The sequence below is a fragment of the Centruroides sculpturatus genome, unplaced genomic scaffold (genome assembly GCF_000671375.1).
Source record: "Centruroides sculpturatus isolate CEXI.00-Female unplaced genomic scaffold, Cexi_2.0 scaffold161, whole genome shotgun sequence".
NCBI lineage: Eukaryota > Metazoa > Arthropoda > Arachnida > Scorpiones > Buthidae > Centruroides > Centruroides sculpturatus.
Window position 1 is genome coordinate 30585 of NW_019384373.1, and position 27596 is coordinate 58180.

The window sequence follows — 27596 nt, forward strand, 5'->3', positions numbered from 1 at the left end:
AACATGAGAGAACAACAGTCACCCGTTTGTATTGGCGGGTGGGGGTATATAGTACAGTATGGGGTTACCTGGAGGAAATTAGAGTAGAGTGAGGAAGACCGGCCTTGTTAGGCCGAAAAAGATCCGTTAATTTGTGTTACTTGCCACGTTGAAGTAGATGCTTAATTTGGTTTTAGAAACGAAGGTCTTGAAGGCTTCGAAGAGTTTGTTGTTGTTAACAAGGTCTTTCAGTTGGCATGGCCAAAGAAGTCCTTCAGAGTCTGCTTCATTGCGGAGTGGTCTCCTCTGAGAGTTGTAGTTCGGACAAGTGAAAATGATGTGGAATGGGTCTTCGTCTTCTGGAATCCCGCAGTTGCATTTGGCGTTACCCTTGTTGTGGAACCTGTTGAGGTATGCCCTGAAGTTTCCATGTGCTGTGAGCATCTGGGTCAGGCCGTGGTTGGTATGGAAGACGTGATTGTTCAGCCTTTGGTTGATGTTGGGGATGAAGGCGTACGTGTAGCGACCCGTGGTGCTGTTGTCCCACTCATTTTGCCATTTGTTAATTATAATGGAACGGAGAGAGCTGAGAACAGCCGTGAGTGGTAGGGCCTGATAGTGGATTTTTGAAGTAATGTTAGCGGCTTTTTTGGCTAGGTCATCAGCCCGATCATTTCCGTTAGTGTCTGAGTGGCCCTTGACCCAGTGGAAGTAGATTTGTATATTGTTGTCCCTTAAATGTTTTAGAATCTTGAGGCTGTCGTTGACAATTGGAAGCTTGTGGTTTTCATTTTTAACCTGCCACAAGGCAATCCTGCTGTCGCTGATGATGTTTACTTTGCCGTGTTGAAACCTTTGGGGATGATTGTTTATGTGTTGTAGAGCACGGAGGATGGCCAGGGATTCTGCTTGGTTAATTGAGCAGTGGTCCCTTAGCCTTGCGACAGCTTGCCAGTGGCTGGGGGTGAGGGTATCCGTCATAATAATAGACAGATGTCATCGTTTCTCGAAACACAATATTTTTTTTATTTCGCTGTCGATAGCACGACACGTGTTCCGCAGCCATCTTGTATTTTCTCGCGTGCGTGGGATCTCTCGTATGATTGGACCTAGTTTCAAGAACTCTCTTCAATCGATCGCGATTAAACCTGGTTTCAGTCGAGATTGAAACGGTCGATGGAGGTTGCACCAAGGCGAACGGGGTATAAAGCTCTAGTTTAGTAGTGTTACAGAGTATAATACGTATATTTTAATATATTTTTTAAAAGAAACAAAACTATTGAGAAATGTTACGTGTGTTTAACAACGGGTTCGGAAAACTTTGAAAATGTTAACAACGGGTTCGGCCGAACCTGTGCGAACCCGCTGAATATCACCACTGATTCTATATGTATTTAGAATATGTGATCAAAAAAATCACATATTCATAATCATCGTGACTTAAACAACTACAAAATCAACTAGGATTAATGTCGGACACAAATGCAAATAAAACGTTTTGACTACAGAGAGAAAAGATATTAAAAAGACAATACACATGTAACTCTAGTATGCTGTCACGCACGCTATACCCTTTGTGGCAGCCATTTTGGTCGACTCATACTCCACTTATATTTACTGGCACAAGCGAATAAATTTACAGCTTAAGAGTTAATGTACAAAATTTATATTTATGCCTGAAATGCAGTTTGTCTTTTCACAGAGCCTGCTAGTATAACAAAATGGAAGATAAATCGAACAGTCGCCAGACGAGTTCTGAAAGAAACTGTGGCAAAACTGATCCGCTTAAAAGTTTCGTGTGCGAATACTGCTCAAAGGCTTTTTCGTAGAAATCACATTTAAAAATACACTTTAGAACACATTCGAACGAAAGGCGTTTTCGATGTGAAATATGCAACAAAGGATTCAAACATAAATTTCAGTTAAATGCTCATGAGAAATCGCATGCAAAAAAGACACCGTTTCAGAGTGAACTTTGTTTTCGATCTCAAGTTTATTCCTCACATTCAATCTTGCAAAAAGTATTAACGCAAACAAGTCCTTGTAAAATACAAACCCTGATAAAACCAGAAATGCGATCAGGGTCTTCTACTATAATCCTGCAGGAAAAACATGTGAAAGATACGCCTTCTATTCAAATACAGTTCAGTTTACATGATTCGTTTGTCGTTTCTTCAATTCAACTGTCGTTTATAAAGGAAAGTCCTAGAAGGAAAGGGAAACAAAGAACAAAGTACTGTGTTCTAGATGCTTTTATTTGTGTTGTTGAATAGAAATAAAATGAGTTCAAGTAAAAGAAGTTGTGTAAATCATTCTGATGTGTTTTGCTACATATGCAGAGAATATACGTTAAAAAAACAGAAAAACTATTAGTTACTTTGTAAACAGAGCTTAGCTTATCTTGGATACTTTGGTTTTGAACTTGGTGATCAGGATAAAAGCTGGGCACCGCATCAGGTCTGTAAAACTTGTACAGAACATTTACAACAGTGGACTACTGACAAAAGAAAAAGTCTGAAATTTCGCGTACCAATAGTTTGAAGAGAACCCAAAAATCACTTCGCTGACTGTTATTTCTGCCTAGTAAATATTAATGGAATTAATCGTAACAACCGTAGCAAGTGGATTTATCTTGATTTAGTCTCTGCAAGATGCTCGGTCCCTCACTCACAGGAAGTGCCAGTTCCATCATTTCACCAGCTAACAGAGCTCTGTGAGGACGAGTATTTCTCTGACCCTAATGAAGGTGATTGTGATTACGACAGAATGTCATAATTTCCTCAATGTTTCAACCAGGATGAGTTAAATGACTTCACCAGAGATCTCAACCTGCCAAAAAAAGCTTCTGAATTATTGACTTACAGGTTGAAGGAGAAAAATTTACTGGAGCAAGGAACCAAAATTATTTTTTACCGTACAAGAGAAAAGGATCTGCTACCCTTCTTTTCTCAAGAAGACAATCTTGTGTTTTGTCACGAAATTAGAGGACTCTTGAAAAAAATGGGCCTTTTTAAATATTTTTCAGATGATTGGCGCCTATTTATTGACAGTTCAAAACGAAGTTCGAAATGTGTCCTTCTACACAATGGGAACAAATATGGTTCAATACCAATTGCTCACTCAACGAAAATGAAAGAGGAATATAACGCCATAGCTCTTGTCTTGAAAAAGATAAAGTATCGTAAACATCAATGGGTAATTTGTGTAGACTTAAAAATGGTAAATTTTCTCTTTGGACAGCAAATTGGCTACACCAAATATCCTTGCTTGTTGTGCCTCTAACAGAGACAAAACACACCACTGGGTTAGAAAAGAGTGGCCTAAGAGAGAGAAAATGGACGTTGGAGAAAAAAATGTCATTAACGACTTTTGGTAGAACGAGAGAAAATGATCTTTTCTCCACTGCAGATCAAGCTAGGCCTAATGAAGCAGTTTGTAAAGGCTCTTGATAAGAAGGGATCATGCTTTGCATATATAGGGGAAAAATGCCTCAGTTAAGTATAGAAAAAATTAAAGCAGGAATATTTGACGGCCCACAAATAAGACAACTCATTAACGATCTTGCCTTCCTAAATTCGATGAATGAAGCTGAGCGAAAAGCCTGGAATTCATTTGTTGTAGTTGTCAGAAATTTTCTAGGCAAACGCAAAGCTGAAAATTATGTTGAACCGGCAAAAGAGATGCTTAACAGTTTCAAATTCCATGGGTGTAATACGAGTATTAAGGTGGACTATTTACACAGTCGCTTATACCGTTTTCCTAAAAATTTAGGAGACACCAGTGAAGAACAAGGTGAAAGATTTCACCAGGATATTAAAACTATAAAGGACCGCTACCAAGGAAGATACGGATTTCAAGCGCCCCACCCTGGCTGATTTAATCAAACGAAAAATTATTAGTCAATAGGTTATAATAGTATTGCGCGGCATTACTATTATAACCTATTGTATAGTATTGTTTGAATCGTGGCGGAAAGTTTGTTTGTTAACTTATGGTAACGAAACACGGGCGATATGCCCAGGGGGATGCCTTCCGGAAGGTCTATTTAAAGAAAACTGGCCCCTATTCAGGCGTTACAGATATGGAGAAAACGCGGAAAACTGCACCTGGCCAGCCTGTCTGAGCGAGGCGGGAATCCGCTACCGAACTCACAATATTTAGGGTACAAAGACCGCTTGGCCACTAGTGAGCACTAAATTTGAGAAAGAAATTTTGACAACATTTACCCAGAACTCCCGTAAGCTAGTGCTAAAATAAGATTACATAGGTTCGAATAGCATGCAACTAATTACTTTTAGCGTTTTCAAATCTTCAAATACATTTCTTTTTTAATAAACAACGTTATTTTATTTTAGCCCCTATGAAAAAATCCTGATTACGCCCTTGCATCTAAATAAGTAATTTAACAAAATAACTGGTTTGAAATAAAACGAGTTACGTTATTGGTGTGATTATCCATCTGAATAAATGTCAATTTATTAGACAATGCCTGTATTTTAAAGCGAATATTTTCGTTAAGTTCAATAAATTTTTAACACAATTAATTCGCAACGTAAGAAAATTTTATTTAAAGCAATATTTCTAAATCATTTTTACAATTAAAAACCGGGGTATCGCTTGTACTTTTCTGCTGAACTCGATTCAGTAAACTACACAATTATGTAAATTAGTTTTTTGTCAAAATCCAGAAATATTATTAATTCCCATGCAAAACCTAACTAAAAATAAAACCGTTTATTATTAACAAAAAATTCAAAATTTTATTCATTAGCCACAAATACAATTGAAATATATTCATGATAATTAAGCAACGTTTTAACCAATACTTGTGAAGGAAAGACGTGAAACTATCCCTTGTAAATAAAGAAAGATTTTCGTAAGTATAAAACCTTTATTGAATAATTAAAATCATCACTTTCATATATATTTTAAAATTAATTAATAATAATAAATTAACAATAACTTTTATAGTGATAGAATTATATCAATTGTTCCCAAATATTTCATATCTAATCAAATTCGCTTTATGTCAAAAAGTGATCAAGTAGAAAACGTATTTTCTTATTTACTAATTACGTTTTCATTGTTTGTTGTCAAGTAAAACAATTTATACGATGTTTAAATCAAGTAATAATTGAAAAATGGTGCTTTTAAGCAACATTTTAAGTAGCTAAGAAAGCATTTATTTGCTTGCTGCTGATCTCCACTTCGAATGAATGCAGTAATAGTGTCTGCCTGTACATGTACTTTGAATATAACAAGAACATTTTTCATTCTGATTCTTAATTTATTAATTGATAATGAAAACTTTTAGACTTTTACAACAATCATGCTGAAGCAAGCATTTGGATCGTTTATTTTAATCGATATTCCTGCACTCATCTTAAAAGAAATTTCAACAAAATAAATGATCTTAAGAGTAATCAGTGTTACTAAAAGACATTGAATACAGTCAGGTTAGACGGTTAATACTCTTTTAATGTTTAAAATATAATGAAAACTTTTAATGGTTTATATTGTTAGATGAGCATTGAGTTAGAATTTTTAATATATTTTTTTCTTAGTTTACGTTTTGTAACTAGTGGTATTAAATATCCATTGTAAACATCAAAGATAACTTGTAAAAAATATAACGTTAACAATAGAAAAAAATAAACATAAAAAGTATACAAAGTTAACAAAATACAAATAAATATGCGTATAAGAAAAATATATACAAAAATCTATGACAGCTAACTATGATTATAGGGAGGCACATATTTAAAGGGTTTTTATGTCCAAATCGTCTTTCAATAATATAATTCCAGGCTAAAGGTAATGCGTTAGCATCTCTCGCGTTCAGGCACAGCTGTTTCATCTTGCTCTTATAAATTCATATTTTTTCCATATCATTAGCGATAGTTGGAGAATTTGACTTTATAATGATTTTCGCATCATCCTACTATAAAACTAATCTTTCCACCTGCGGCAATGCTGCTAAAATTGTATTACTATGGCCTTGTCCTACATTGTAGTTGTTTTCCTATTACGTTTTTTATGTGACATTGAGGTAATCCTTTTAGATGCCTAGCTGTCGATTTTCATAAAGTATTTTGTATACTCCAGCCTATTCTTGTTTCCTTAGCTTCTCTTTATGATTTTTTCAGTAAGTTGTAAATGTTAAGAGCTTATTTGTAAACTATCTTTAAGTTTTTATCTGTTTCCTGCTTATTTATACTGTCTCCAGACGGTTTGATGTATTTAAATTTATTCATCTAATCTATGTGTTTTGGAGACTTATTATTGTTTTCTTCATAACACCTGACGAGTTCTTCTGCAGAGTATGTTTAATACCTTAAAGTTATAGTTTAAGTTTATTGTTATGCAAAATATAAGGTTAACATTAAACAAGTTATCTATTAAATTCGTTTACATTAAAATTTGTATTTAAAATTCTTCAAACGTTAAAACTTAAATAAAATGTTTTATATGTGCAAAATTTATATTTATTACCTGAAATGGAATTTTTCTTTACAGAGAGCCCGCAAGTAACCTATAACAAAATGGAAGATAAATCGAATCGTCGCCATACGAGTTTTGATAAAATCGATGGAAATAGTGATATACATAAAGTTTACGAGTGTGAATTTTGCTCGGAGGCTTTTTCATATAAATCTGGTTTAGAACAACATTTAACAAAACACTCGAACGAAAAGCCTTTTCGATGTAAAATGTGCGACGAAACATTCAAATATAAAACTACATTGATTGTTCACGAGCAATTGCATACAGAAGAAAAACTGTTTAAGTGCGTAATTTGTTCTCAATCTTTTACCACTAGTAAACACTTAAAAGAACACAAAACAGTTCACGATCCTGGGAGAACTGCGAAGACAGAAAAATATGATTTGCATAGTAAATTTCATGTGAGAAAAGCAAATGACCCAAATGAAAGTCTAGAGCAAGCAGGACCTTCTTCGGCTCACACTCACGAAGAGATGATGCAAGCAGGATTGTCTTCAGCTCACATTTACAAAAATATGACACAGGAAAAACCGTATTCAGCTCACATTTACGAAGGGATGACACAAGCAGGACCGTCTACACCTCAAATTTACGAAGGGATGACGCAGGCAGAACCGTCTTCAGCTCACACTCACAAATGGATGATGCAGACAGGACTGTTTTCAGCTAACATTTACAAAGGGATGACGCAGGCAGCACCGTTTTTAGCTCACACTTATGACTGGACGATGCAGGCCGGGCAATATTCACCTCACACCCACGAATCCATGATGCAGGCAGGACAGTCTTTACTTCACACCCACGGATGGATGATGCATGCAGAACAATCTTTACCATACACCCACAAATTGATGATGTATGCAAGACAGTCTTCAGCTCACACTAACGAATCGATGATGCAGGCAGGACAGTCTTTACTTCACACCCACGGATGGATGATGCAGGCAGGACAGTCTTTACCTCACACCCACGGATGGATGATGCAGGCAGGACAGTCTTTACCTCACACCCACGGATGGATGATGCATGCAGAACAATCTTCAGCTCACACTCACGAATTGATGATGCAGGCAGGACCGTCTTCAGCTCTTACTTACGAAGAAATGATGCATGCAGGATCGTATTCAGCACACACTTATGACTGGACGATGCAGGCAGGGCTGTCTTCAGCTCACACTCAAGAAGGCATGATGCATGCAGGACAGTCTTCAGCTCACACTTATGACTGGACGATGCAGGCAGGGCAGTCTTCAGCTCACACTCAAGAAGGCATGATGCATGCAGGACAGTCTTCAGCTCACACTTATGACTGGACGATGCAGGCAGGGCTGTCTTCAGCTCACACTCAAGAAGGCATGATGCATGCAGGACAGTCTTCAGCTCACACTTATGACTGGACGATGCAGGCAGGGCTGTCTTCAGCTCACACTCAAGAAGGCATGATGCATGCAGGACAGTCTTCAGCTCACACTTATGACTGGACGATGCAGGCAGGGCTGTCTTCAGCTCACACTCAAGAAGGCATGATGCATGCAGGACAGTCTTCAGCTCACACTTATGACTGGACGATGCAGGCAGGGCTGTCTCCAGCTTCTACTCACGAAGGAATGATGCAGGCAGGATCTTCCTCATTTCAAAATCCAAGTTTAACTCTGGATGAACAAAGAGACTTCGAAGTGAAAAAGAATAAAAGAAAAAGATATACGCCGATGAAATCAAGTTGAACATGAATTCAAAAATTTATTAGAATAATTATAGAATTCTGTAAAACGAAAAGTACCGATGAAACGAACATATTTAAAATTTTATTTCGGCCTATATTCGCAAATTTTTAAATGATTTTAACTGATTTTTATTGAATATTTGTATTTTGAATAATTTTGCAATTAAAAACAGCTTTTATTTTATTGAAAATTTATTATTTTATTGATTTAATCGAAGGGAGGCATTCAAACGTCAAGACTACACCACAGCGATAACACAGTCCAATTTCAGATAGGCATTATATGCAAAAGAGTCAGTGACTTATTTTGGAAGACTTGTGCTTTGTTGAGGCAACATAAATCAGGCTTGTGTTTTAGTACTTTGGTATATACAAACTTTAATCTAAGGAATGAAAAGATTCGAAAAAAATAGAATGATGTCTTTATGGACGGTCTTTAAAGAATTCGGCTCCTTTTCTCACACACATTGAAGACGAAGTGATGCCGCCTCAAGGTACAGATGTGTGTGTTTCGTGTCTGACTTTCAAAGAAGAAAGATTAACTACTGGTCACATAAATTTAAAGTTCGGTACTAAATGCAATACGCGTGAGCAAGTAAGATGTAAGTTCTGATTGGCTAACTTATGCCGGATGATCACTCCTCAACGTATTATTATCACTTTGCCCGACTAGGTGGTAGCAGTATTCATAATGACCGGTCAATTTGATAAATTATTGAAATTTATTACAATGCCCGATTTTGTTGGTCATTATTCATAATGCTCATATTAATCACTTTGTCCATAACATATATAATACCAAAACTTGAGGTTATCTTCACCAGTGTGAGAATAACCGGAGGTAGAATTATATAAGGTCTCTACCTCTTACCGGCAACCGATCCACAAGATTCGTTTACTGAGTCGTAGGATGGCGATTTTATGTGGTCGTTAAGAGAAGAGGTAAAGACTAGGGGATGTTAAAATCGTCCTCTCCCGTCAGGATTCCCGACACTAGATAGAAGGGCTGACGATGAGTGAGTTGAGTCGCGGTAAGCTCTTGGTTCGAGATTAATCGACAGGGCCATTACAAAACAATAACAAAATTTAATAAAACAAATGAAGTAGAATAGAAGATTCTGAGAGACCATTAAATTCTTAGATTAATCTATTCGCGCGAGAATGAGTTTACAATGTTAGAATTATACTACCTCAACTTATGTAGCATACATAAGCTTCTCAGAGTCGGAGAATTCGGAAGGTGGAGAATGAATGCGGGATCGCCTTCTCTTATGAAGGTGCACAAGTTAAAATAATGCGACGGAAAATGGTTTTATGGCAGGGACTACAGTAGTACGTGTGGCATCTTAGGGTCTTCGAGAACTGCCCCGAATGTGTGAAAATCCCCCTTTATAAAAGGCTATCTGCACCATAGCGTTCAAGGGACACACGGGATGTGTAACGAGTGCAGAGAGTAAACTGATATATAGATAAGGCCGTGTGAGAAAGGAAGTTGATTTCCTTTTTCTCCAAAAATGACGCATAAAATTTCCTTTCATATAAATAACTTATGTACACATTTAATGTATTTTTTGTGCTAAATTAATTAATAAATCGCGGTTCTCACACCAGCATGGCAGGAGATAAAAACCAGGAAATTGTCACACAGCTGAAAACGGAGGAGTTAATAAAACATCATTAGAGTGCAGACCTGTACTGTAGAACTTCAGATTGTATTAAAAGAAAATTCATATAAAGCGATTGTTTACATTAATGTATGAAACGTTGTGACAATTTTTTATTCATGCACTGAATTACTTTGAATCAAAAGTGACACCACTTATTTTGTAAGATTATAGAATGGTAACCGTGACCGTTTACATACGCGACTGCGTGTATCTGTGAAGATGATATTTTAATGTGAGTGCCATCAATAGCTTCTACTACACCTGGAAGAACACTCTTGTTAGAAAAACTTTGACTAATTTGCTGCGCTTGCTTTTATGAAGACCATTTTATAAACTGTTGTACAAGTTCTGAGAGAGCAGTGATGAGAGACCGATATATTAAATATCTTATTACTACATGAAAATTATTACGAAGAGGTTAATGTTGATCAACGTAAACTGCAGGTTTACTAGTTTAAGTTATTTCGTAGTGTAGCGGATTCTTTAAACTTACAATCGGCAATCGATCTGCAGACATTATACTGTGTATTACAAAATTTCGCATCGAATAACAAAATGTCCTGTTTCGTCTCTATATAGAAGACACGTGCATAATTTTGACTAAATTTACTCAACTATATCTTTATTTTCAGAAAAAATTTCTGTTTATTCTTACTGTTTCATCTGGTAGACCAAACAAAACATAATGTTATATAAGCTACCGACAGGTATTTGCTGTTGTAAGAAGAGAATGAACTGATATTAAACACCGTGTTTTAAATACACTAATTTTGAGTACAAAAAAAAAACTCAATAATTCACTTAAAGTGCAATATTTCACTTTAAAAATTTAATAATCAAACAATAACTTCAATAATTTTTGGTATAGTACTTATTATTATAGAAAGAATACTTAAAATGGTTTCGTATACAGATATCACTCGTATAATACGATAGTTACGTTCTAAAAAAAGCGCGTGTTATGCAAATACTGAGCGACTTTTTTTCAAAACTCATGTTCGAATACAGAGTTGTTCGAGTACCGAGATACCGCTGTATATTTTTCTTTATTTTAACGAATGATTTTAAAAATAAAACAAGGAATTGCTTTTACTTTGAGGCCGAAATCGATTCAGTAAAATAAATTATGTAAATTAATGATACGTCAATCCTTTGCCAAATTCCTAAAACATTGTTAGTTCTATAAAACCGAAATAAAATAAAATCTATTGATTATTAGCAAAGAGCTCAAAATTCTATTCATTTATCACAAACACAACTGAAGTATATTTATGGTAATTAAGCAGCAACTGAACCGATGCTTGAGAAGGAGATACGTGGAAATTGGAACCTTGTGAATTTTGAAAAAAAAAGTTGCCGTAAGTATAAAAATAACGTTAATTTATATTTTAAATTCGAATTACATTAAAATATTACCGAGGTCTTTGATAAAATTAGTAAACATTTCTTTATACCTTAAATAGATCAGTTAAACTCGAAGATTTATCGTGTACAAGGCGTATTTTCTTGTCTATTAGTTATGTTTTAATGGCAATTTGTCAACTAAAAAAATTATGCGATATTTAATGGCACAGAATTGCAGCTTAATAAGCATTTCTTTGCTTATTGCTGTTCTACGCTTTGAACGAGTGCCGAAAAAGTGACTGCTGCTACTTTATACATAACAAAACCATTTTCGATTATGGTTGTTCACATTAATTTTGAAAATTATTAAACTCTTTTTTTAATATCAATCTCGAAGCATGTATTTGTATAGTTTATTTTTACTTTCTATCCCTTTAATCATCATGGAAATTTCAATAAGATAAATCATCTAAAAAGGGTAATTAATGCTAGGGATAAGAATTAACGTATTAGATAGTGAAAACAGTTTATAGCCCCAAAATTTTATTTAAAATTGTTAATTTATAGACATATAAATTTCCACTGTCGTCTGTCTGTCTTTCATTAATCTGGAGGAGGAGACTACCTTAGAGATAGAAAACCCAAATTAATTATATAGTATCTTTCGGTGTCAACTGGAAGTTACATTGTCATTGTATCACTTATATTATTACGCATTTCATACTTCTTAACTACTACTACGTTTTTCGATTTCCTGTTTCAATCCTTTATTTAATACTAGGTGTATATTACTATCTGGAATCTATTGTTCAAAACTCGTATTTTCGACTAATGTGTATTTTATTGCTTCCCAATGCAGAAAAATGGAATATACGTGTTCAGATTGCAAAATGACATTTTCTGAAAAAAGTGCATATCTTGATCATCAGACAACTCACGCAGAAAAGACATTCAAGTGTGATAGGTGCTTACTAGTATTTCAAAATTCAAAACATTTAGATATACATAAGAAAATCCACTCAAGATTGAGCTGGCATATGTGTGAAATATGCAATTGTGGATTCACTGGAAGAAAAGCTTTCGAACAGCATCGAAATACGCATACAGAAAAACAACAATATACATGTATAACTTGCGAGCAGATATTTCAAAATGATGGAGATTTACAAAACCATGTAAAAAGTGTACACAAATCTGAAAGGTCTAATTATATTTGTGAAATATGTAATAAAGAGTTTGATGATATAACAACGTATAAGATGCATTGTACACTTCATCAAACCTCAAAAAAACTAGTGAGTGAAGCAAGACGTTCTCCATATAAACCCTTCAAGGTACCATTGATGCAAGCAGCAGGACATTCCTTGCCTGAAATTGAAATCTTGGAAGTACGAGAAGTGCAAGCAAGACCTTCCTCACCTGAAATTGAAATCTTGGAAGTACCGCAGATGCCAGCAAGACCTTCCTCACCTGAAATTGAAATCTTGGAAGTACCGCAGATGCCAGCAAGACCTTCCTCACCTGAAATTGAAATCTTGGAGGTACCACAGACGCAAGCAGGAACTTCCTCACTTAAAGCCATGCTGGTATCACGGAGAAAAGAAAGACGTTCCTTACCTAGAACCTTGCAGGTACCACAGAAAAAAGCAAAACATTCCTCATCTCAAGCTTTGCAGAAACCACTGACACCCATGCCAATTAGTGAATTCGAAAAACTATTTACAGAGAGTAAACGTAAAGAGCCTGATTCAACTAAAGCCATCCGAGAATTATTGGGCCAAGCAGAACCTTTCTCACAGCAAACCCTGCAGGAACCATTAGTGCAAGCAGGTCCTTCCTCAACACAAACCTTGCAGGAATTACAAATGCAACCAGAAACATCGTTAACCTCAACCACGGAGGAATTAAGACAGTTAGAAGGAACTTCGTCTGCTCTGATCCAGCAGGAACCACAAAATCAATCAGAACCTTCCACAACTCCAGACCCAGAAGCAGTACAGATGCTTGTACAAAGTTTGCTATTTCGAATCTTGCAGGATCCACAAGTGCAAGCAAGACCGTTGTCAATTTCAAACCAGCAGGAACTATTAGTGCAAGCAAGTCCTAGCTCAACAGAAACTTTGCAAGAATCTCAAATGCAAACAGGACCTTTGCCTCCATTTTCTACTTTCAAGCATTCTTCCTCAACACAAACCTTGCAAGAATTACAAATGCAAGCAGAAACTTCGTCAACCTCAACCTCGGAGGAATTAAGGCAGTTAGAAGGAACTTCGTCTGCTCCGATCCAGCAGGAACCACAAAAACAACCAGAACCTACCACAACTCCAGACATGAAGATAGTACGGGAGCTTGCACAAAGTTTGCCATCTCCAATTTTGGACAAACCACAAGTACAAACAACACCGTTGTCAATTTCAAACCAGCAGGAATCATTAACGCAAGCAGGCCCTTCTTCAACACAAAACTTGCAGAAACCATCAATGCAACCAGAACCTTTATCAACCCCAACCCTGGAGGAACTAAGGGTGTTAGAAGAATCTTCATCATATCCAATCCTGGAAGACGTAGACAGGCTTGTAGAAGCTTTTTCAGTTCCAATCTTACAAGAACCACAAGTACAAGCAATACCGTTGTCAATTTCATACCAGCAGCAACCATTAACGCAAGCAGGCCCTTCCTCAACACAAACCTTGCAGGGACCACAAATGCAAGCAGGACCTTTGCCCCCATTTTCTGTTTTCAGTCGTTCTTTTACAACTCAAACTTCTGACAAAGAGGGAAAGAAGTAAATGTGAAACTAAATAAACGAAATGTTTAAAATACAAAATTTTGAAAAATCAATTAAAAAATATACTAAATTAATTGGTACTAACTATGTTAACATTCCTAGTTGTGCCCTAATGTGTTAAAATTATTTTGTAATTCGGAACATTATTGTGTTTCAAATTGATTCTATTGTCAATTATGTTCGGAATTAAAATAAAACTTTAAAAAATGAAAACAATGCTCTATTGATTTGATCAAATGTATACACCACACATTAAATACGGGCTTACATCACAAATAATAGTGCTAGGCGCAGTAACGTAATTTGGGATGTATGGGACTTGGGACGAAAACAAAAACTGCACCCTTGGGTGACCTGTTTGGAAATAACTCTTTCAACTTTAGGTAATAATAGTCGTTTTATGACTCATATTTGTGGTAAGGGTTTTCTAGTAGTTTAGCTTTACTATGCAATTTCGATCAACCGTTTGTTGAGAACTTACACGTTTCAAAATGTCGTGTTTTTTCAGCATTACTATGTGGTTTTTTGGAAAAATTTAAACTGAACTCAGCGGCGTACGTTTTACTAATTCAGCCAGACACGAAAACACAGCATTGATCACATTCTTCTAACGTTCTGTGAAAAGCAGTTTTAAACCCTCAAATTCAAGGAAGGACGTGAATGTCTGATGTCATAATTGTTAAGAAGAAAGATTTAAAATACGCAATACGCAGCTAGCAGCTTACATGTGAATCTAGCAACTGGTTAAAACATGCAAAACAATAAAAGGGAATTTGTCTATTAATTTATTAATATAATCATATCATATGATATTAAATTTCAACAATGTTGTATAGGATATAATAGTTCCAAAATAATAGGACAACTTTAATATTTAAATAAATAATTTTATGTATTATTAATAAGCAATATGTTTACCATGCTTATTAGTTATTTCTAAACTATATCTAGCATTAAAATATAAAATTTCGTCTACAAGTATGTATCTTCTAATATCAGGACTTATTATACTGGCTTTACAGATAATGCTACAAAGTCCTGATATTAGAAAATACGTACTTGTAGACGAAATTTTATATTTTAGTAAGTCAAGGACATTGAGGCATTTTAATTAAATCTGGCATTGTTGTCATCTGTGTTTTCGTGTCAAGCATCAATTATTGCCAGTTTTACAGATTCTACTGATGTGTATTGCTTTCAATTCCTGCATACTTTCCTTGCTAAGACACAAAACATGTTTTCTACGGGATTAACGTCAAAAGAACACGTGGCCAGTGAATAACATGAATGTCATTTACTAAAAACCAGTCCCTAGTAAATACTGCATTAGAAGTGGATTAAATTATATTCTAGAAATAGGAAAAATTTCATTTCAATTCTTATACAAATGGCATTAGGTATATACCTCGTATCTAGGACTTGCTGATATCCTAATCAGGAGTCCCCAAACATTAAAAAAAGTATACGTTACTAATTATGCACAGGCTTGTCTTTGTGGTTCCAATTTAGAAACGAAATGTGTTTCGTTTTTTAATTTTGTAAATAATTATGTATACTGTTCACTTTGACACATTTATGGCTAGATGAGATGCAATTTTCCTCAGACTCATTGTAGAATTGCTAAGTTTACCTGCATATTAGTATTTTTGACGGAAATTCAGCGCAGGGTGTCTTCTAGATTGCATTCTGTTCCACATTCTTCTCTAGAACTGACATAATTTGCCACAAAATGATGAGAGTGATTTTTTTCTTTCCATAATAAAACTTTTAATTTAGTACATATTCCAAAACAGTATTCTGTAGAAATTCACCCTTAATCTACTGCAGTCCTGTATTCTATACTATCCTGTGTGCTATTTTGCATATTATTTGCAATTTACTGCTGAAATAAAGATGTCTCTATTATTTTGGACATTCTATACCAGCGGTCGCCAACCTTTGTGATCTCACCAACCATTAAGCTCACAATTTCAAATTTAGCAGATCATAGGAAATTCTTTTAAACAATACAAACATCTATAGAATAATATGATCATGAAAGTTTTATTTTACTTTATTAATATCAAATGAACTTGTTTTATTTTACTTTATTAATATCAAATGAACTTGTTTAATTATAAAAAATAAAAATTTGTGTGATGTTTGTTGCTGCTTGTTTGAAATAAGTTTATGGATTCTTTGCTCCTTTTTACGAAGGATGACAGTCACACTCACATTATTTATTTATTTATTGAAATAATATATAATAATTTTAATAAATAATAATTCTATCTATTAATAAAAATGTCAATAACATTATTATTTATTATTTATATACTTATTGCATGTTGGCCTTCCATGAGAAAAAAACTCCTGTATGTGGGACAAAACCTGCATACCATGCTAACGAGCGAAAGTTCATAGGTACACTTGGTGCCCCGTCCAAAACCTTCAAGTCTCTAACTTCCGTTTTGAACACGTGCACATGGATATCATAAGTCCCCTTCCGCCTTCGCAAGGTAGCATATATTGTCTCACGCTCATCAACAGGTTTATCCGTTGGGTGGAGGCTTTTTCGATCGCCGACTGTACCGCAGAGACAGTGGCAAAGATTTTATACGGTCAGTTGGTCGCACGTTACGGTGTACTGTAGGCGGTCACTACCGACCATTTTTATACAATGATAAATATAAAAATAAATCTTATTATATCATCTGGATTTGGCTATTGGAGTATAATCTTGGTTGACATGAAATCTCAGGTAGTGGTTAGGGGCTTAGGGCAAGTCACTATAAAAAAGGTAACTCTATCTTTTTTTATTTCGGTTACTTCCTCATTTATACATCAACTAGCAAATAAGTCCGGCGTTGCTCGGGCAAAAGGTAACGATAGCGAAGATTAATGTTAATACCTCATAGCCAATCTTACTTGTTTTCACAGAATGAAAGAATTAGTCGTCCTGTTTCCAGACTGATTAGAGAACTTTTAGATGGGTCTGAAAATATGTTCGATTTTTCGCAAAAACGCATCTGCGCTTGTTAATCTTGCACGCTGCTTTCTCTTAACACTTCCATTGTTACTTAACACTTTTATTATTAACACACTCATTCTTAACATTTCCATTGTTAACACTTTCATTCTAAACACTTCCATTGTTAAAACTTCCCCCCGCGGGAAGAATTACGAATAATCCCTTCTTAGTGTACGCACCCTATTAAAACGCAATCAAACACGCAAAATCTGCATCTAAAATAGAACAGTAGAAGCAGTATTATTCAGAGTAAGCCTTAATCCTCTCTCTATCCCCTGTGGGGGAAATTTCGAAAAATCTTTCCTTAGTGTACGTTCTCGTGATGTACCCTAACTATGTACCAAATTTCAACTTTCAACTCCTAACAGTTTGGGCTCTGCACTTATTATTATTATCAACCAATCTCGATTATATGTATAGATTAGAACATAAAATTAACAAAAACTCTTTCAGGTTAGACATGCACTCTTCTGTATTAATGACAAATAAGTATAAACTGAAAAAAATACTGGGTAACTACCGAAGCAATGATTTACTAATAAAAACCTGATACCAGCAGAAAACAATCCATTAAAACTGACAAAGGGTTTAGTAGTGGTATCGTTATATTTATCTACAGTCTCATCGTAGCCAAAATTTGTGTAGGTACAGTTAAAATTACAAAACAAAAGCTTGTTACTCAGGAGTCCAGTTTTTGCTTTAGCACAAGTCCCACACGTCTCAACTGTATCACTGTTGCTACTCCTCCGTCTACGTTATTGCTGTATGTACTCTTGATGTGCAATGCCGAATATACGATCAAGTTTTTAAAGAAGGAGTAACAAGAAGTTGACAATAATTAACCTAAATTCAATTTCTTAAAAAGAATATTTAATACAACTAGTTACAAAAGAAAAAAAAACGAGAAAAATACTAACTTAATGCTTATCTAACAATATAATCCATTAAATAAAATGGATAAATTTTATTTTAAGCATTAGAAATGTATTCACTGTCTAACCTCACTGTAATCGATGTCTTTTAGTAACATTGATTACTCTTTAGATCATTTGTTTTGTCGAAATTTTCATTTAAGGTGAGCGCAAGAATATCGAGTAAAATAAACGATTGAAATATATGCCTCGACATTAATATTATTAAGATGACCAATCGTCCTCCTTCGGGGAGGATAGTCCATCTTTTATAGGTTTCGTCCTCTTTCGAAAAAGTGTGCTCCCACATGTCCTCCTTTTCGGTATTTGAAGACTAATCTATAAGTCTCCACATTCAATCCATGCCGAGTCAATCCGTTGTGTTTGAGGAGTTTGTATTTGATACGACGATTCATCAAGGCTCCGTACAGTGCGATGAAACGTGATTATGAGATGCATGTGCTCCGCACGGGAGACCATGAGAGAGCGCTCTGCGCGCAAGTGACTTTGTTTACTTCTTACCGAAACACGACACGGCACATACACACGAGTAGAGGCTATTATAGAATATTATTGTTGCAATGAATAAAATGTTTGTTTTATTTACAATAGTTTTTTCTTTATTTGCGTCCTCCTTCTAATTGTAAAAAAGTTAGTTACATTAATACAGTAGAGCCTCGAAAATTCGGCACTCGATAACCCGGCACTCCGGATAACTCGGCCACGCCCTGGCAGGGCAAAAAAATCCTTAGTTAATTAATTTTTATTATAGACAGCTTTATAAATGTATAAAAGCTCTCATAAAGTATTTTTCTGAGGTCTGTCTAATCAGGTAAATTACTGTATACAGTGTATTCGTTAATTTTCATTTTCATGTAGTAAAGGATGTATGCCTTCATAAAGGACGTACTTTTCCTTTGTTTAAGGGTATTTGGGCAGTTTATTCTCTGTTGTATTATCAACTAAACAATACACACAAGTACAGTACAGTATTTTCCGAGGAAACAGTCACTTATTTTTTGAACCCCATTCCCGATAACCCGGCATTTTCACAAACTCGGCCACCCTTCGGTCCACATTAGGCCGAGTATTCGAGGCTCTACTGTATTATAAAAATCTAAAAGTTTTCATCACTAATGATAAAATTAAGAATCAAAATTAAAAATGTTCTTAGTTTATTGAAAGTATAAGCAGTCACTTTTACTGCATTTATTCAAAGTGAAGAGCAGCAGTAAGCAAATAAATGCTTTCTTAGCTACTTAAAATGTTGCTTAAAAGCACCAATTTTCAATTATTACTTGATTTAAACACCGTAAAACTTCTTTTACTTGACAACGTACAACGAAAACGTAATTATTAAGCAAAAAACTACGTTTTCTACCCGATCAACTTATGAGATAAAGCGATTTGATCATATATGTAATGTTTGGGAACAATTGATATAGACATTGTCGGATAAAGTTACATTTATTCAAATTGATAATCCCACCATTAACGTAACTCGTTTTATTTCAAACCAGTTATTCTATTACTTATCCAGATGTATTAAGTTTTTCTATAGTCACGCAACTAGACAAGTGAAATCGATGCAACGGGGCCTGAAACGAAGAGGGCTTCGCAATGAAACTGGTGGAAAATTTGTGGTGTGGCTGAACATTTTGCCGAAAATTTGGAAATTTTAGTAAAATCATTTATATCACATTCGTTATCATAATGTTAATATTAAGAAACAATCTGCATTATTCAAAAACGATTAGCATTAACATTTCCAAATCAACTAGATTGATAGGTTACTTCTTTAAACCGTTTTAGTCATACAATTAATTAATGCTTAAGTATACTGTATTGATAAGTATAAAAACAATGGTTTTGACATCAAAATAAAGCGAATGAGACTAATTTTAATCCTCTTTTAGTCACTACTGAATATTAAAAGGCAGATATTAATAGGATCAGAATTTGAACACAAAATGGAAATAGCCCACCCTTTAGGATCTAGTTTTAAAGCTAAAAAATAAGTCGGATTAGGAATTTACACCTGAGATGGTTACATTACCAGTGGCATTGAGAAAACCGATTTGGCGATGTTAATGCTGATTGTTTCCGAATAATGGAGGTTGCTTCTTACTATTTACAGTACGTTAACAAATGTGATATAAATGATTTTACTAAAATTTCCAAATTTTCGGAAAAATGTCCAGCCAACAATTTTTCCGCCTGTTCTATTTCGAAGCCTTCGTTTCAGGTCCCGTTGACCGTTGCATCTGTCTAGTTACGTGACTATAGAGAGACTTACATCTGGACAGGAGCGTAGCCACGGTGAGACAGAGAAAGGCGAGCGCCTTACCCTGGCTGATTTAGTCAAACGAAAAATTATTAGTCACTAGGTTATAATAGTATTGCGTGGCATTACTATTATAACCTATTGTATAGTATTGTTTGAACGTGGCAGAAAGTTTGTTTGTTAACTTATGGTAACGCAACACTCGGGCGATATGCCTAGGGGTATGCCTTCTGGGAGGTCTTTTTAAGAAAAACTGGCCCCTATTCAGGCGTTACAGACGTGGAGAAAACGCAGAAAACTGCACCTGGCCAGCCTGTCTGAGCGAGACAGAAATCTACGACCGAACTCACAGTGTTCAGGGTAAAAAGACGGCTTGGCCATTAGTGAGCACTAAATTTCAGAAAGAAATTTTGACAACATTTACCCAGAACACCTGTAAGCTAGTGCTAAAATAAGATTACATAGGTTCGAATAGCATGCAACTAATTACTTTTAGCGTTTTCAAATCTTCAAATACATTTCTTTTTTAATAAACAACGTTATTTTATTTTAGCCCCTATGAAAAAATCCTGATTACGCCCTTGCATCTAAATAAGTAATTTAACAAAATAACTGGTTTGAAATAAAACGAGTTACGTTATTGGTGTGATTATCCATCTGAATAAATGTCAATTTATTAGACAATGCCAGTATTTTAAAGCGAATATTTTCGTTAAGTTCAATAAATTTTTAACACAATTAATTCGCAACGTAAGAAAATTTTATTTAAAGCAATATTTCTAAATCATTTTTACAATTAAAAACCGGGGTATCGCTTGTACTTTTCTGCTGAACTCGATTCAGTAAACTACACAATTATGTAAATTAGTTTTTTGTCAAAATCCAGAAATATTATTAATTCCCATGCAAAACCTAACTAAAAATAAAACCGTTTATTATTAACAAAAAATTCAAAATTTTATTCATTAGCCACAAATACAATTGAAATATATTCATGATAATTAAGCAACGTTTTAACCAATACTTGTGAAGGAAAGACGTGAAACTATCCCTTGTAAATAAAGAAAGATTTTCGTAAGTATAAAACCTTTATTGAATAATTAAAATCATCACTTTCATTTATATTTTAAAATTAATTAATAATAATAAATTAACAATAACTTTTATAGTGATAGAATTATATCAATTGTTCCCAAATATTTCATATCTAATCAAATTCGCTTTATGTCAAAAAGTGATCAAGTAGAAAACGTATTTTCTTATTTACTAATTACGTTTTCATTGTTTGTTGTCAAGTAAAACAATTTATACGATGTTTAAATCAAGTAATAATTGAAAAATGGTGCTTTTAAGCAACATTTTAAGTAGCTAAGAAAGCATTTATTTGCTTGCTGCTGATCTCCACTTCGAATGAATGCAGTAATAGTGTCTGCCTGTACATGTACTTTGAATATAACAAGAACATTTTTCATTCTGATTCTGAATTTATTAATTGATAATGAAAACTTTTAGACTTTTACAACAATCATGCTGAAGCAAGCATTTGGATCGTTTATTTTAATCGATATTCCTGCACTCATCTTAAAGGAAATTTCAACAAAATAAATGATCTTAAGAGTAATCAGTGTTACTAAAAGACATTGAATACAGTCAGGTTAGACGGTTAATACTCTTTTAATGTTTAAAATATAATGAATACTTTTAATGGTTTATATTGTTAGATGAGCATTGAGTTAGAATTTTTAATATATTTTTTTCTTAGTTTACGTTTTGTAACTAGTGGTATTAAATATCCATTGTAAACATCAAAGATAACTTGTAAAAAATATAACGTTAACAATAGAAAAAAATAAACATAAAAAGTATACAAAGTTAACAAAATACAAATAAATATGCGTATAAGAAAAATATATACAAAAATCTATGACAGCTAACTATGATTATAGGGAGGCACATATTTAAAGGGTTTTTATGTCCAAATCGTCTTTCAATAATATAATTCCAGGCTAAAGGTAATGCGTTAGCATCTCTCGCGTTCAGGCACAGCTGTTTCATCTTGCTCTTATAAATTCATATTTTTTCCATATCATTAGCGATAGTTGGAGAATTTGACTTTATAATGATTTTCGCATCATCCTACTATAAAACTAATCTTTCCACCTGCGGCAATGCTGCTAAAATTGTATTACTATGGCCTTGTCCTACATTGTAGTTGTTTTCCTATTACGTTTTTTATGTGACATTGAGGTAATCCTTTTAGATGCCTAGCTGTCGATTTTCATAAAGTATTTTGTATACTCCAGCCTATTCTTGTTTCCTTAGCTTCTCTTTATGATTTTTTCAGTAAGTTGTAAATGTTAAGAGCTTATTTGTAAACTATCTTTAAGTTTTTATCTGTTTCCTGCTTATTTATACTGTCTCCAGACGGTTTGATGTATTTAAATTTATTCATCTAATCTATGTGTTTTGGAGACTTATTATTGTTTTCTTCATAACACCTGACGAGTTCTTCTGCAGAGTATGTTTAATACCTTAAAGTTGTAGTTTAAGTTTATTGTTATGCAAAATATAAGGTTAACATTAAACAAGTTATCTATTTAATTCGTTTAATACATTTAAATTTGTATTTAAAATTCTTCAAACGTTAAAACTTAAATAAAATGTTTTATATGTGCAACATTTATATTTATTACCTAAAATAGAACTTTTTTTTACAGAGAGCCCGCAAGTAACCTATAACAAAATGGAAGATAAATCGAATCGTCGCCATACGAGTTTTGATAAAATCGATGGGAATAGTGATATACATAAAGTTTACGAGTGTGAATTTTGCTCGGAGGCTTTTTCATATAAATCTGGTTTAGAACAACATTTAACAAAACACTCGAACGAAAAGCCTTTTCGATGTAAAATGTGCGACGAAACATTCANTTCGTTTAATACATTTAAATTTGTATTTAAAATTCTTCAAACGTTAAAACTTAAATAAAATGTTTTATATGTGCAACATTTATATTTATTACCTAAAATAGAACTTTTTTTTACAGAGAGCCCGCAAGTAACCTATAACAAAATGGAAGATAAATCGAATCGTCGCCATACGAGTTCTGATAAAATCGATGAGAAAGGTGATATACAAAAAGTTCACGAGTGTGAATTTTGCTCGGAGGCTTTTTCATATAAATTTGGTTTAGAACAACATTTAACAAAACACTCGAACGAAAAGCCTTTTCGATGTAAAATGTGCGACGAAACATTCAAATATAAAACTACATTGACTGTTCACGAGCAATTGCATACAGAAGAAAAACCGTTTAAGTGCGAAATTTGTTCTCAATCTTTTACCACTAGTAAACTCTTAAAAGAACACAAAATAGTTCACGATCCTGGAAGAAGTGCGAAGACAGAAAAATATGATTTGCATAGTAAATTCCATGTGAGAAAAGCAAATTACCCAAATGAAAGTTTAGAGGAAGCAGGACCTTATTCGGCTCACACTCACGAAGAGATGATGCAAGCAGAATTGTCTTCAGCTCACATTTACAAAAATATGACACAGGAAAAACCGTATTCAGCTCACATTTACGAAGGGATGACACAAGCAGGACCGTCTACACCTCAAATTTACGAAGGGATGACGCAGGCAGAACCGTCTTCAGCTCACACTCACAAATGGATGATGCAGACAGGACCGTTTTCAGCTAACATTTACAAAGGGATGACGCAGGCAGAACCGTTTTCAGCTCACACTTATGACTGGACGATGCAGGCAGGGCAATATTCACCTCACACCCACGAATCGATGATGCAGGCAGGACAGTCTTTACTTCACACCCACGGATGGATGATGCATGCAGAACAATCTTTACCATACACCCACAAATTGATGATGTATGCAAGACAGTCTTCAGCTCACACTAACGAATCGATGATGCAGGCAGGACAGTCTTTACTTCACACCCACGGATGGATGATGCAGGCAGGACAGTCTTTACCTCACACCCACGGATGGATGATGCAGGCAGGACAGTCTTTACCTCACACCCACGGATGGATGATGCAGGCAGGACAATCTTTACCTCACACCCACGGATGGATGATGCATGCAGAACAATCTTCAGCTCACACTCACGAATTGATGATGCAGGCAGGACCGTCTTCAGCTCTTACTTACGAAGAAATGATGCATGCAGGATCGTATTCAGCACACACTTATGACTGGACGATGCAGGCAGGGCTGTCTTCAGCTCACACTCAAGAAGGCATGATGCATGCAGGACAGTCTTCAGCTCACACTTATGACTGGACGATGCAGGCAGGGCTGTCTTCAGCTCACACTCAAGAAGGCATGATGCATGCAGGACAGTCTTCAGCTCACACTTATGACTGGACGATGCAGGCAGGGCTGTCTTCAGCTCACACTCAAGAAGGCATGATGCATGCAGGACAGTCTTCAGCTCACACTTATGACTGGACGATGCAGGCAGGGCTGTCTTCAGCTCACACTCAAGAAGGCATGATGCATGCAGGACAGTCTTCAGCTCACACTTATGACTGGACGATGCAGGCAGGGCTGTCTCCAGCTCCTACTCACGAAGGAATGATGCAGGCAGGATCTTCCTCATTTCAAAATCCAAGTTTAACTCTGGATGAACAAAGAGACTTCGAAGTGAAAAAGAATAAAAGAAAAAGATATACGCCGATAAAATCAAGTTGAACATGAATTCAAAAATTTATTAGAATAATTATAGAATTCTGTAAAACGAAAAGTACCGATGAAACGAACATATTTAAAATTTTATTTCGGCCTATATTCGCAAATTTTTAAATGATTTTAACTGATTTTTATTGAATATTTGTATTTTGAATAATTTTGTAATTAAAAACAGCTTTTATTTTATTGAAAATTTATTATTTTATTGATTTAATCGAAGGGAAACATTCAAACGTCAAGACTACACCACAGCGATAACATAGTCCAACTTCAGATAGGCATTATATGGAATAGAAAGTGTCATTGACTTATTTTGGAAGACTTGTGCTTTGTTGAGGCAACATAAATCAGGCTTGTATTTTAGTACTTTGGTATATACAAACTTTAATTTAAGGAATGAAAAAATTCGAAAGAAATAGAATGACGTCTTTATGGACGGTCTTTAAAGAATTCGGCTCCCTGTCTCACACACATTGAAGACGAAGTGTTGCTGCCTCAAGGTACAGACGTGTGTGTTTCGTGTCTGACTTTCAAAGAAGAAAGATTAACTACTGGTCACATAAATTTAAAGTTTTTCACGGGCCGAACCAGAAGCTGCCAATGAAAGATTTTGAGGGGGTGCAAAATCTCATTGTAGTGTCACTCCGTAGAGACTAAATTGTACATAGAGATTAATTTAATAACACATTATAATGCATTATTAACGTTCTACGCTGTGCCTAAGAGATTTCTAATGGAGCGTTAACTCTAAACGCACAGTGAGTTGTTGACCTTTTTAATTTTTTTAGGGGTCAGAATTTTTTCTCGAGCTATTCGGTCTTCAGTAGGTAATATTAAAAAAATAAATCGCGAGCGGCATAAATTCATCAGACGGACTGGATGTTGGCCATACCTGAGTTAGACAGTTAATACCCTTTTAATGTTTAAAATATAATGGATACTTTTAATGGTTTATATTGTTAAATGAGCATTGAGTTAGAATTTTTAATATATTTTTCTTTCAGTTTTGTAACTAGTGGTATTAAATATCCATTTTAAACAGCTACATAACTTGTGAAAAATATAAGGTTAACAATAAAAAAAATGAACATAAAAAATATACAAAGTTAACAAAATACAAATAAATATGCGTATAAGAAAAATATATACAAAAATCTATGACAGCTAACTATGATTATAGGTAGGCACATAATTAAAGGGTTTTTATGTCCAAATCGCCTTTCAATGATATAATTCCAGGCTGAAGGTAATGGGTTGGCATCTGTCGCATTCGCGCACTGCTGTTTCATCTTGCTCTTATAAAATTATTATTTTTTCCATATCCATAGTGATAGTTGGAGAATGTGCCTTTATAATGATTACCTTAAAACTAATCTTTCCACCTGTGACAATGCTGCTAAAATTGTATTAGTAATACAATTTTAGCAGCATAACAATGTAATACAATTTTGTATTACATTGTTTAAATAACTTGTTCTTTGTTGAGGCAACATAAACAACTACAATGTAATACAATTTTGTATTACATTGTAGTTGTTTTCTTATTAGGTTTCTTTATGTGACACCAAAGTAATCTTTTTGGATGCCCAGCTGTCGATTTTCATAAAGTATTTTGTATACTCCAGCCTGTTCTTCTTTCTTTAGCTTTTCTTTATGATTTTTCAGTAAGATGTAAATGCTAGAAGCTTATTTGTAAACTATCTTCGAGTTTTTATCCGTTTCCTGTTTATTTATACTGTCTCCAAACGGTTTGCTGTATGTGAATTTATTGATCTATCGATGTTTTTTGGAGACTTATCTTTGTTTTCCTCATAACACCTGACGAGTTCTTCTCCAGAGTATGTTTAATACCTTAAAGTTGTAGTTTAAGTTTATTGTTATGCAAAATATAAGGTCAATATTAAATAAGTTATCTATTTAATTCGTTTACATTTAAATTTGTATTTAGAATTCTTCAAACGTTAAAATGTTTTATATGTGTAGAATTTATATTTATTACCTGAAATGGAATTTTTCTTTACAGAAAGCCCCGCAAGTAACCTATAACAAAATGGAAGATAAATCGAACCGTCGCCATACGAGTTCTGATAAAATCGATAGCAGAGGAGATATACGTAAAGTTTACGAGTGTAAATTTTGCTCAAAAACTTGTTCATATAAATCGCGTTTAGAACAACATTTAAAAAAACACTCGAACGAAAGACCTTTTCAATGTAGAACGTGCGACAAAAGATTCAAATATGAAAATTCATTGACTATTCACGAGCAATTGCATACAAAAGAAAAACCGTTTAAGTGTGAAATTTGTTTCCAATCTTTTACCCTTAGTGTATATTTAAAAAAACACAAAAAAGTTCACGAACCTGGAAAAACTGCGAAGAAAAAAAAATATGATTTGCGTAGTAAATTCCATGTGAGACAAGCAAATGACCGAAATGAAAGTCTAGAGGAAGCAGGACCGTCGTCGGCTCACATTTACGAAGGGATGGCGCAGGCAAGATTGTCTTCAGCTAACATTTACGAAGGAATGACGCAGGCAGGACAGCCTTCAGCTCACATTTACGAAGGGATGACGTAGACAGGACCGTCTTCAGCTCACATTTACGAAGGGATGACGCAAGCAAAACCGTCTTCAGCTCACACTCACGAAGGGTTGACGCAGGCAGGACCGT

General features: G+C 34.7%; 3 protein-coding genes across 12 annotated transcripts in view; all 3 read left to right on the top strand.

Moving 5' to 3' along the window:
• LOC111615455 (zinc finger and BTB domain-containing protein 24-like) overlaps positions 1 to 588 on the top strand; it is a 4276-nt gene extending 3688 nt beyond the window's left edge. The window contains exon 3 of the mRNA XM_023356868.1: positions 177 to 588. Coding sequence (XP_023212636.1) covers positions 177 to 588 — 412 coding nt within the window. The remainder of the gene's footprint in view (positions 1 to 176) is intronic.
• A 4110-nt stretch (positions 589 to 4698) lies between these two features.
• On the top strand, positions 4699 to 8689 carry LOC111615590 (zinc finger protein 251-like). Of its 2 annotated transcripts, XM_023357006.1 has the most exons (4): positions 4699 to 4855; positions 6496 to 7038; positions 7165 to 7668; positions 8089 to 8689. In XM_023357006.1, the coding sequence occupies exons 2-4, from the start codon at positions 6522 to 6524 to the stop codon at positions 8205 to 8207; spliced, it is 1140 nt and encodes a 379-aa protein (XP_023212774.1). In that variant the 5' UTR covers positions 4699 to 4855; positions 6496 to 6521; the 3' UTR covers positions 8208 to 8689. The 2 variants fall into 2 exon arrangements, with proteins under 2 accessions (XP_023212774.1, XP_023212766.1); XM_023356998.1 differs by having other exon boundaries at positions 6496 to 7668.
• A 2275-nt stretch (positions 8690 to 10964) lies between these two features.
• On the top strand, positions 10965 to 25562 carry LOC111615605 (zinc finger protein 595-like). 9 transcript variants are annotated; one of them, XM_023357024.1, is made up of 3 exons: positions 10965 to 11231; positions 12077 to 12665; positions 12717 to 14141. In XM_023357024.1, exons 2-3 carry the CDS (start codon positions 12081 to 12083, stop codon positions 14004 to 14006), a joined length of 1875 nt encoding a protein of 624 aa, XP_023212792.1. In that variant the 5' UTR covers positions 10965 to 11231; positions 12077 to 12080; the 3' UTR covers positions 14007 to 14141. The 9 variants fall into 9 exon arrangements, with proteins under 9 accessions (XP_023212792.1, XP_023212784.1, XP_023212835.1 ...); XM_023357067.1 differs by lacking the exons at positions 12077 to 12665; positions 12717 to 14141 and adding exons at positions 23258 to 23800; positions 23927 to 25562 and having other exon boundaries at positions 10966 to 11231; XM_023357037.1 differs by lacking the exons at positions 12077 to 12665; positions 12717 to 14141 and adding exons at positions 22928 to 23135; positions 23466 to 25559 and having other exon boundaries at positions 10968 to 11231.
• The last annotated feature ends 2034 nt before the right edge of the window (positions 25563 to 27596 follow it).

Coding starts and splice junctions, on each gene's coding strand:
- LOC111615590 (XM_023356998.1), top strand. CDS start 6,522: ATGGAAGATAAATCGAATCGTCGCCATACGAGTTTTGATAAAATCGAT. Junction 7,669..8,088: donor TTCAGCTCACACTCAAGAAG/GCATGATGCATG, acceptor CTACTCACGAAG/GAATGATGCAGGCAGGATCT.
- LOC111615605 (XM_023357016.1), top strand. CDS start 12,081: ATGGAATATACGTGTTCAGATTGCAAAATGACATTTTCTGAAAAAAGT.